The following is a 12,236-nucleotide window of genomic DNA, read 5'->3' as shown; positions in this document are numbered from 1 at the left end:
GCTAGTGCTGCGGTTAGCGGCTAATGCTAATGCTGCTGCAATATCCCCCCTGTGTGCTATATATATATATATATATATATATATATATATATATATACACTGCTCAAAAAAATAAAGGGAACACTCAAATAACACAATATAACTCCAAGTAAATCAAACTTCTGTGAAATTAAACTGTCCACTTAGGAAGCAACACTGATTGACAATCAATTTCACCTGCTGTTGTGCAAATGGAATAGACAACAGGTGGAAATTATTGGCAATTAGCAAGACACATTCAATAAAGGAGTGGTTCTGCAGGTGGGGACCACAGACCACTTCTCAGAACCTATGCTGTCTGGCTGATGTTTTGGTGGTTCTTTCACACTCGTGGTAGCATGAGACGGACTCTACAACCCACACAAGTGGCTCAGGTAGTGCAGCTCATCCAGGATGGCACATCAATGCGAGCTGTGGCAAGAAGGTTTGCTGTGTCTGTCAGCGTAGTGTCCAGAGGCTGGAGGCGCTACCAGGAGACAGGCCAGTACACCAGGAGACGTGGAGGAGGCCGTAGGAGGGCAACAACCCAGCAGCAGGACCGCTACCTCCGCCTTTGTGCAAGAAGGAACAGGAGGAGCACTGCCAGAGCCCTGCAAAATGACCTCCAGCAGGCCACAAATGTGCATGTGTCTGCACAAACGGTTAGAAACCGACTCCATGAGGATGGTATGAGGGCCCGACGTCCACAGATGGGGGTTGTGCTCACAGCCCAACACCGTGCAGGACGCTTGGCATTTGCCAGAGAACACCAGGATTGGCAAATTCGCCACTGGCGCCTTGTGCTCTTCACAGATGAAAGCAGGTTCACACTGAGCACATGACAGACGTGACAGAGTCTGGAGACGCCGTGGAGAGCGGTCTGCTGCCTGCAACATCCTTCAGCATGACCGGTTTGGCAGTGGGTCAGTAATGGTGTGGGGTGGCATTTCTTTGGAGGGCCGCACAGTCCTCCATGTGCTCACCAGAGGTAGCCTGACTGCCATTAGGTACCGAGATGAGATCCTCAGACCCCTTGTGAGACCATATGCTGATGCGGTTGGCCCTGGGTTCCTCCTAATGCAGGACAATGCTAGACCTCATGTGGCTGGAGTGTGTCAGCAGTTCCTGCAAGATGAAGGCATTGAAGCTATGGACTGGCCCGCCCGTTCCCCAGACCTGAATCCGATTGAGCACATCTGGGACATCATGTCTCGCTCCATCCACCAACGTCACGTTGCACCACAGACTGTCTAGGAGTTGGTGGATTCTTTAGTCCAGGTCTGGGAGGAGATCCCTCAGGAGACCATCCGCCACCTCATCAGGAGCATGCCCAGGCGTTGTAGGGAGGTCATACAGGCACGTGGAGGCCACACACAATACTGAGCCTCATTTTGACTTGTTTTAAGGACATTACATTAAAGTTGGATCAGCCTGTAGTGTGTTTTTTCACTTTAATTTTGTGTGTGGCTCCAAATCCAGGCCTCCATTGGTTAATAAATTTGATTTCCATTGATGATTTTTGTGTGATTTTGTTGTCAGCACATTCAACTTTGTACAGAACAAAGTATTCAATGAGAATATTTCATTCATTCAGATCTAGGATGTGTTATTTGAGTGTTCCCTTTATTTGTTTGAGCAGTGTATATATATATATTAGGCCTGTAACGGTATAATGTATTCTTACCGAACCGTACCGAACAGACCTTCGGTACGGTACAGTGCTGTACCGAACGAATACAGTCAGTTTATATGTTCTACACAGCGCCTGTTCTACCCTAGGTCTGTGCCTGTCGCGACATGTGGCTATCTAATATTCATTAGATGCCAGTACGTGATTGGAGTAGTAAAGGGGAGGTTCTTTGATATGTTTAAAGCAACTCTTTCGTGATTCGTGCTCTTGTGACCATGTGGGGGCGACGTCGCACGGCGAACCAATCAGTCGAGCCTTTCCTAACCACTCTTCAAAACACATTTGCGAGGTGCACGCGTCTGCTGTATCAGAGAATGGTGAAGACTATTTTGACATTATGGCAGAAGCTAGCGACCAAACGGAGATAGAAAATCCTCCCCTGTCTTTAAAATCTCCCGTTTGGGAGCACTGCGGTTTCCCAGTGAAAACCTGCGACGGAAAAAGACAAGTGGATAAAACGAAAGCGGTATGTCGTTATTGTTTTGCTGAGGTCGGCTATATTTCGGGCAACACTTCAAACATGCTAAGTCATCTGAGACAGAGCCACCCAAGTGCTAAAATTACCGCGACAAAAAAGAAGATCCCTGTGGTGCAAACGCCACTGATATCTGCGTTCAGGCATCATTACAATCACAATTCAGATCGGGCTAAAGCCATTACAGCATCCATTGGGGCTTTTATAGCATCGAGGGTATATAGAGGGTATTTTCAAGCGCTGGGGACGTTATAACTGCCAGCAGATCTGCCCTCACTGCTGACAATGTGGACAAACTGATTTTCTTGGCAAAACATATGAAGATTGAGTAAAAATGAATACTGTAACACTAGAATTCTGGAACTGAGTGCTGCACTTTACATGTGGAAAGTTTTGTTTACTGTTTAAAGGGAATTCAATTTATTATTTTTAATTTTATTTTGTTTAATTTTTAACATTGTTTAATCATTTGAGAATATTTCATTTAAGTCAAGTCAAGTAGTTTTATTGTCAATACTGCATATGTACAGGACATACAGAGAATTGAAATTACGTTACTCTCCTTCCCAATTTTACAGCAAGTACAGATAATAGATATAATAAAGGAGAATGGGAGACACTATGTGTACAATACAGCAGGGACACAAATAGACATACATGAGACAAAAGCAAGGTGCAGTAGTGTGGGGAGAAATAGAAATATAAATATAAGTAAAAAAAAGAAAAATATATATAGTATAATAGAGTGGGAGACACTATATGTACAAAACAACAAGACACAATAAACATACGTAAGACAATAGTGCAATATTGATGGTGATTGAGATGGAATGACAGTATAAATAGTATATATCAGTAGTGCAAATATGGTATATAGCTTAAGGCTGGTAACTTAATGGTACCAAGCAGCACTTTATATTTATTTACTGTTTCAGTTTGTATATTGGCAATTTTTTGGTTAAATAAACAACACGCTGTGGAAGAAAATGGTTCTGCATTTTGTTCCTATACTGTACCGAAAATGTACCGAACCGTGACCCCAAAACCGAGGTACGTACCGAACCGTGATTTTTGCATACCGTTACACCCCTAATATATATATATATATATATATATATATATATATATATATATATATATATATACATACACTCACACACACACACACACATATATATATATTTGTAAAAATGTATTTAATCTAAGAACCCAGGAATATTTTATGTGTAAAAAAGTTATAATCATATTTTTTTTCATATTGTTTTAACCACTAATACAGGTTTTGGGTTTAATGGAATAAAATAATCACAATTTAAATGGCAATCACAATATTCTGCAGAAAAATCACAATTGGATATTTTGCCCAAATCGTGCAGCCCTAGTTCAAAAGAACACATTTCAGCTATTAATGGAATAAATATGGTTTAGGGTATTTAGTGGCTTTTAAATGTAATGTAATTATTGTGACCGGCCTACTTTGATTAAATTCTATTCTATTCTCTAAATAAGACAAACCTTGACACAATAATGATTACACTCACCTGGTGCGTGTCTCTGGGTCTTCGTGTGTAGAGTGGCACATGGCACTGAACTGAGAGACGAAAAAATCGTAGCGCCGGTGATACGAGGGCGTGTCCTCCTCGATGTTAGCAAACTTCACAAACTATAAACAAAAACAAACAAAAAAAAAAAACACATTTCATCAGCTTTCACAAAGGATATTATATTCATTTTGCATTAAATTATTTCTGAGCATTATTATTACTATTATTATTATTTTACGTAGTACATGTACAGTTCTGGTGGAAACAGGAGAGTAGAGGTGCACATTGAATTCTGCAGTGATTTGGGCAGCCATGGTTTTATTATGTTTTTTGGATAAAATCCGGTTTAGCACCTAAACATCCCTGTTAGACAGCTTCTCCTGCGTCCACAGTTAATCCTGTTGGATGTTGTTCGTCCTTATTGGTGGTATGCTGACATTACCCTGGATACAGTGGCTCTTGATAGATCACAAAGACTTGCTGTCTTGGTCACAGATGTGCCAGCAAGACGTGCACCAACAATTTGTCCTCTTTTGAACTCTGGTATGTCACCCATAATGTTGTGTGCATTGCAATATTTTGAGCAGAACTGTGCTCTTATCCTGCTGCTAATTGAACCTTCACACTCTGCACTTACTGGTGCAATGTGTAATTAATGAAGATTGGCCACCAGGCTGCTCCAATTTAGCCATGAAACCTCCCACACTAAAATGACAGGTGTTTCAGTTTTTCATTGTCCAACCCCTGTATTGCTGGTCAAAATAATGCTGGCAAATCTTCAACCATGTTGCTTATTTTTGACCCACCAATGTTAAGAAACATGTGCTATTAATGAGGTGCATCAAAATTACAATATATAGCAATATAATCACAATACTACTATTCTGTCTATTTCAGACAGCCTTAACAGCAGGGGTTAAAAGAGCCACTACAATCACCTGCATAACATCAAACTCAAAACTGCAGTGTTCAGCAACAGAGGGAGCTCTTCATGTTGCAGACTGTGATCACATGACATTACAAGGCTGGAGGTAAAGCGAGGCTGAGCAAGGCATAGTGAGGTAGAGGTCCACAGTGAACACTCCAAACAAACTCCTTTTTATTCTTAGAAAATTAATTCAGCCAAGCCAAAGCACCCTTTAAATATTAGAGACCTGTTTATTGAAATTTGATACCAAAAATGTACAGACTGAAATGTCTCGGTACTCAAAAAATTGGTGCCTATTTTTAATACTTTGCATGAAACAAACATAAATGCACCAAAAGCAGAGAGCATGCACTTTACCCTGAGCTCTTATAATACAGTTAGTCTGCAAGCAGTAAACCACATTACACTATAACTATACTGTTCCCCTCTCAAATATATAGGAAACTAGCAGCATAAAAAAAATAATCATGATTTTAATTCATTTCTTAAGTAATTGACACCACTAAAATAAATATAATTTAATCTAATGCTGATATTTATATCCAGCAATATGCTTAGAGAAAAATATTTGTAGTTTAAGCAGTTAATAAAATTTAATATTATATTGTTCTTAATATTCTCATTGCTTTTGTTCAAACAAGATCCAGACAGATTGAGACTCTCCTGGTGACAGAACGACAATAAGATCACTTATGTCAGCTGTTAAATAAATATATTGTGTGAGAATAATTATCCTGAAAAAAGGTATAATTTGGGTATCCGTATCGAATTTAACGTCTCATACCCGTATTAAAAAAGTTAGGTCCCACTTTATAATAAGTGTCCCTAAGTACTATGTAGTTACACGGTAACAATCCATGTACCTACAGTGTAACTACTGATAAAGTACACATTGATACAGATTAACTACAGAGGTACAGGTTATGTAATTACACATGTGTATTAAGGTTAATTTTGACTTGTGTAAGTACACGTGTGTACCAGGGTAAGTGTACTTACACATGTGTAATAGTGTGTGTGATAAGTTGAGTATAAACTTATCCAACAGCTATTGTCTAGTATGTAATTAGGGCTGATTGAGTACACACACATTGTTACACATGTGTAAGTACACTCACCCTGGTACACATGTGTACTTACACAATTCAAAATTAACCTTAATACACATTAGTAATTACATAACCTGTACCTCTGTAGTTAATCTGTAACAATGTTTACTTCATCAGTAGTTACACTGTAGGTACATGGATTGTTACCATGTAACTACATAGTACTTAGGGACACTTATTATAAAGTGAGACCAACATTTTTAATTGATACTTAGCCCTACTTTTGTCCACCCCATTTTTGGAGTTTTGTGTGAAATTACGTCAAATTTAGTTTTTTTTTTGTGTTGTTCCAATACACACAAAAGAAAAATAAACATGTTTAACAAAAATGTGTAATTCTAAAAAATAAATAAATAAATAAATAAAAAACAAATTCCGGGGTGCCATCACTTTTGTCTATGACCATATATCATTGACAGGTTCTTGCTAATGCAGAGCCCTGCTTAACACAATGTCGACAACACACTCTGACAGGGTGTGAAGTCATCAGTACTCTCACTATAAGAGGAAGTTATCTATATTAGATAAAGCCAGGGTGAGATTCACCATTAAAGGAAGAAGTGTGATTTACGCACTGATGTGTAAGATCAAGTGTGAGAACGCGATGATGTGTGTATAGTGTGTACAGTATATAAAAGCAGTGACTTGCCTGTAGGGGTGGGAAATATAACAATGTGTCAGGGTCACTGGTATTGTGATAATTTACATCACAATACATATTTCTGACCAGTATGGGGAAATATTTTGCATAGCAAAGTCCTATTTCCACACCCCAAGTTGTCAGGTATAGAACATAATAGCAGGCAAACACTGCATGCTGCAATACTTCTTCTATAATACTGTTTCTTTTTATTATTTTATTTATAATTATTTAATTATTGGTGTAATTGATTACAGGGTTATAGGTTCAATACCATTAACGTTCTTTAATCCTGGCCCCCCTGAACAAGGCCCCCGACACTAGAGTTTAGATTCTTTTGGTCAGGCTCAAGAAAATCTGAAGTCTGTTTTTTTAATGCTATTTTTATATTTTATATAAATCTATGGCATGGTAATCACAATATAGCAAAGTAACACATCAAACTGTGTTTAAAAAAAAGTTCAGTGCACACTCCACTTGTCTGTATTAAGAGCTTCACTTGTTTGTTTAGAATTTTCTATTTTTTCCCCATTTTCTATTCTTAAACCATGTTAAATTATATTAGATTAGAGGAAAGTCATACATTACCATTCTTGAAGCCTAATTTACCAATGTTTAGGCCTTTGGATCATTGTTTGCATTGTTCGTGTTTTAATCTTTTGGAGATCTGTTCTTAATAAACATTTTTTCTTAAATAATAGGTCTATACTTCTTCAGTGTTGTAATGTTAATTTTCATCATTCTGAACAGATTTCGCTCATTCAAACAGCACCCTAAAATGTTTTCAAAAAGTTTTAATGCTCTACTTTCTCAAAAAAAAATATGACGAGTTTTGGTGATGTTGAGCACGAGGCGTCTGTGAGCTGATGTATCAGAACTGAGTCGCTGCGCTTTCCTCCGAGTGCGCTGTGATGCTACTCGGTAATGCTGCATCATCAGCAGCAGTTTAAAAAAAAAACTGGGGGGGGGGGGGGGGGGTCCTTTACATGTGTGGGAAGAGGCTTGTGCTAGTCTTCACCCTCCTTGTGCTGAGGTATCATGAGTGATGGGGATATACATCTGACTAGCAGCTGAATGTGGAACAAATGGCCTAGCTAAATTGGGAAAAAAAATTGGGGAAAAAAATAAAACAAGTACAATTTTCATGCCTTAAGAAGAAGAAAACAAATGCAATTAATCAATCATAAGTAATTACAGGATTTTGTTGTTATTAATCCGATTAATGTATAATTAACTGACACCTCTAGTACAGTTTCTGTCAGTTTGGATGATTTGTGAAGATAGAAATCCAGTGAGCTAGCATTTTAGCCCTCAGCTCACACTCAGACTGCTCAGACTAACAACACTGCTCTGTTTTACTTCTAGTTCACTGCTTTCAGCCTGCAGACAAAGACGTCTCTATCCCTCTATCCTCTATCTTCCCCATGCCTCAATATCAGCTTTTGTCTCTTTCCCCCTCTCTCTCTGGCTGTCTATAACACTCTACCTCCTCATACTTTATCTCTGACTCTCTCTCTCCATCCCTGTCCCTCTGTGTCTCTGTGAAACACCTCATTGTGTGCAGTGTGTGTGTGTGTGTGTGTGTGTGTGTGTGTGAGAACGTGTTATATCTTGGTGGGATGGAAGATAAACTGTGTGGGAATAAAACAATCCATTGCTGAGGCTTGCCTGGACCTAATAATAAATGTATTCACAATAATTATTTGAGAAATAAAACAGTAGTTTGTTTAAACTTAAAACAGTAGGGGGCGCCGAGTGGTTCAGCGGTCTAAAGCGCTGCCACTATGAGCGGGAGGTCGCAGGTTCGAACAACGCTCATGCAGCTTTGCCATCAAACAGCCGGCACTCAGAGGGAGCAAAATTGGCCCTGCTCCCTCCGGCTGGGTAGATGGCGCTCTTTCCCCACATCACACACCCTAGGGTGATGTCTGCAGCACAGGGCGTCTGTGAGCTGATGTATCGGAACAGAGTCGCTGTGCTTTCCTCCAAGCGCGCTGTGATGCTACTTGGCAATGCTGCATCAGCAGCAGCTCGAAAAGAAGTGTTGGGTAACTTCACATGTATCGGAGGAGGCATGTGTTAGTCTTCACCCTCCTGGTGTGTTGGGGCATTACTAGTAATATTGGAGTCCTAGTGAGTGGGTTGGGGAGAAAATGGGGAAAAAATAAAAAAATAAAATTATATATATATATATAAAAAAAAAAAAACTTAAAACAGTACAGTGAGCATTAATATTATAAGTTGCGTTCATCACTGTTTATACATGTAAAGGTCTCATATTAGCGTTTTTTAATTCATTTTAAAATGTCTAGTTGTGGTCTCTAGTATGAATTAATGCCATATGAGCTGTTTTTTGTGAAAAAAAAAAAAGTGCTCTGGTGATCCGGTGGACGAGTGGGTGGGGCGGGGAGAAATGATAAGATCCCGCCTCTTGCACAAGAAGAATATTCAAACATGAAAAAATATCGCCTCTCATTCACTAACAGCACTGCAACACCAGGATGCAGCGACACGGACAACAGTTAGAAACGTCTTAAAATAAAAAAAAACATTTTTACATTTATAACAGTCTTTGTCAATAAATGTCATATGTTACTTTACAACATGTGTAATAATGCCCTGCTAGGTGCAGTTCAGCCACTGATCTAGTCTTAGAGTCTCTGTAAAACGTAAAATCCACCGGAGATCCTATTTAAACCTATAGTTACACACAGAGTTGGGTAGTCTAGATCCAGGTGTTTTTTTTTTTACTTTTAACTAGTGTAAACAGAACTGTTCTAAAAATACACCTGCTTATCTCAGTTGTACTTCGCTGACGGTGTTCCATAGACAAATTCTAACCCTTTGTTCCTTAGCCCTGAATTACTGGGCTAACCAAATAACACTGATGTGTTATTTGTACAAATAACACAGGAACAAATGTTTTTCCTAGCCATGTTTTTCCTAGCGCTGTTAGATCTTATCTGACGAGATGTGCCTGGCTGGATCAGCGCTGCCTGTGAGTGAGGCCATGAATTTACGAGTTGATGCAGACACAGTGCTTTTCCTGATCGACTCATTTTTCTAACCATTTTCTTTTACTAGCTACAGCAGACAAAGGAGGTTGAGAAAGAGTTTCATATACAGCATCCATATCTGACTCATTCAAAATTTGCTCCAAATATTGTGAGAAAATCTAATCATAAATCCAGAACCATGAATCAAATGCCAAAAGTCAAACGAGCACTGGATGTTAATCTACACAGATTTCTCTCCTGAAATAAATAATAATGAACGTAGCTGCCTCGTGTCTTTGTATCTTTTTTTTCCCACAACTTCACAGTCAGTTCTAGTCTTCCCTAAAGTCTTTAAGTTTTCTATATTAAGGCCTAGAAACCTCTGAGACTTCTGTTGCTGTACTGTTGCTTAGTAACAATTTCATACAGCATTATTATTCACCAGCAGTTTGATTTCCCTCTTTTCCTTAGCTTACTGTATGGATTGTATTTACTAACCCATCTATGTTGTCCTTAATGGAGAAGAAATATGACCCCACTTACTGTTCATTCCCAGACCTATAACCACACCCTAGGTTGCCAGGTACAGAATACAATAGCAGGCAAACACAGCAGGTTACCACTCCAGTAAAATGTGAGTAAATTCTGGCAATGCTTTTATAAAGCCGATTAAGACAGCCTGGAGCCTAGAAGGACGACAAGACAGATGCTGAGCCTCTAATTTTCTCCTGAAAAGGCAGCCAGGTCCTGAGCTTTGGCTACAATTAGCTAACCATACTGGGCAAAGCATATAACACTGATGTGTTATTTGCACAAATAACACAGGAACGAGTGAGGCCATGAATTCACGAGTTGATGTAGACACAGTGCTTTTCCTGATCAATGCATTTTTCTGAACATTTTCTTTTACGAGCTACAGCAGACAATGGACTGTTTATTTGGGTGAGTAAAGCACTTCTGTTTACTTACAGTAAGCTTAGATTTCAGTGAAGTTTCTCCAGTACTAAGGCTAGGTGCAGCAGCATTAGCATTAGCTACTGTTTTATGTTTAATGTTTATGTTTTATGTTTTAGTTTTATGTGGCACTGTCGTCACTCTTGCACTTTGTGTTGTCTATTGCTTGTTTTTCCATGTTGCACCATGGTTCCGGAGGAACGTAATTTCACTACATTGTGTACCTGTACTCAGATGTAATGACAATAAAAGCCTCTTGACTCTTTAACGCAGTACTAGCGGGATGTAAATGCCGCCCGATAGCACTAAACGTAGGAACCCTGAGTGTTCCAGTAACCCAGGGCGCTATCAGTAGGGTTGGGCGATATGGCTCTAAAATAATATCACGATATTTCAGGGTATTTTTGAGATAACGATATACTTGGCGATATAGGAAAACTAAAATAATCCATTAATTTCAGGAATATAGTATAATAGTATAACAGTATAATCATAATGTGGCAAAATAAATAATATAGCATAAAATAATATAATGCAGCAAATAATATTGCAGAATATTTAGTGCATGCATATAAACTGCTAACTAAAACAATTATACAATAAATTCACCTAAAGCTTCACAGTAAATAATAGACTACTTTTAAGACAGAACAGCCCTATTATCACGATATAGATTTTTAATATCATGATATTTCTGTGTCACGATATATTGTATACGATATAATATTGCCCACCCCTAACTATCAGCTAGCGGTTCGTCACATGTAGCTTGTTTTAACATGGAAAACATGCAGACTACAGTCCAGTATATTTGTCTCTGAATGGCATTAGCTCTGGAGTTAGCAGCTAATGCTAATGCTGCTGCACCGAGCCTTAGTGCTGGAGAAACTTCACTGAAAACTCCCCCTTATAACACTGTACTTCAGCAGAGTGACTTTACTGCTCCTTAATACCCGACTGGTAGAATACTTCTGCCGCCGGTCAGCAGTGATGAGCACCTACGGTCAGTGGTCAGATCAGAGGAGGGAGAAAATGTGATCCAATGACGTGAAGTGAAGTGTTTTGGTGGATTTTTGGAGAGGGCAAAGAAGGCAATGCCATCTGGGCTGAAGCGCCAGAAGGGCTGCTGAAGGACAAGTCACAGAAACGTTTAATGAAGATTACAGAAGGAATGTGTCACAACACAGTGCATCAACACCCTGTGCACATGACACAGTGACCATGGAATGACCCTGTTCACCTTAAAAAGAGTGTTTTCAACAGAGGGGCCGAGCAGAATTGTATATTCGAACAATGGACAAAGGTTGCCAGGTCTGTCTGGTCTGTTTTCTTCGTTAACATCACATAAACAGCAGAGTACGTATTCACTTAAGACTATAAAATTGTAAAGCTACATTAAGAGTCATATTAGGCAATATTGTATGACTGGACTAAAAATTGGATGACTGGACTGATAATGTAAAGATTAGGGGTGTCAATCAATAAAAAAAAAAATCTGATTAATCACAACAATATTCTGTGATTAAAAGCAATTAATCGCACTTGTTCTTCTTCAGACGCACGTTTTTATAGTGGATATTTATTAAATGTACTGTATTTGCCCCAATTTATAAGACGCACTATCAATAAACATCTATTTTCTGGTCTATTTTCATATATAAGCCGCACCAGATTATGAGGCACATTTTTATTAAAGTCAAATGAGTGCTGGATGTTAATCTACACAGATTTATCTCCTGAAACCTGTTTATTTAGGTGGGTAAAGAGCTTCCAGATTCTAGCACTTTTAATGTTAATACTGCTCCAGCCTTGGTGCTGGAGAAACTTCACTGAAACGCCTGTATGAAGCTGTACTTCAGCAGAGTGGCTTTTCTGCTCCTTA

At 39.0% G+C, this 12,236-nt stretch overlaps 1 protein-coding gene across 5 annotated transcripts in view; it reads right to left on the bottom strand.

Moving 5' to 3' along the window:
• The window catches only part of efr3a (EFR3 homolog A (S. cerevisiae)), a 110,930-nt gene that overhangs the window by 53,327 nt on the left and 45,367 nt on the right, over nucleotides 1-12,236 (bottom strand). For all 5 annotated transcript variants that reach the window (XM_022679258.2, XM_022679257.2, XM_022679256.2 and 2 more), the window contains one exon: nucleotides 3,725-3,846. In XM_022679258.2, the coding sequence (XP_022534979.2) occupies nucleotides 3,725-3,846 (122 nt within the window). The remainder of the gene's footprint in view (nucleotides 1-3,724; nucleotides 3,847-12,236) is intronic.

The sequence above is a fragment of the Astyanax mexicanus genome, chromosome 4, assembly GCF_023375975.1.
Source record: "Astyanax mexicanus isolate ESR-SI-001 chromosome 4, AstMex3_surface, whole genome shotgun sequence".
Classification (NCBI taxonomy): Eukaryota; Metazoa; Chordata; class Actinopteri; order Characiformes; family Acestrorhamphidae; genus Astyanax; species Astyanax mexicanus.
Note: the sequence above shows the minus strand (reverse complement) of the source record. Positions and strands in the feature narration are given on the sequence as shown.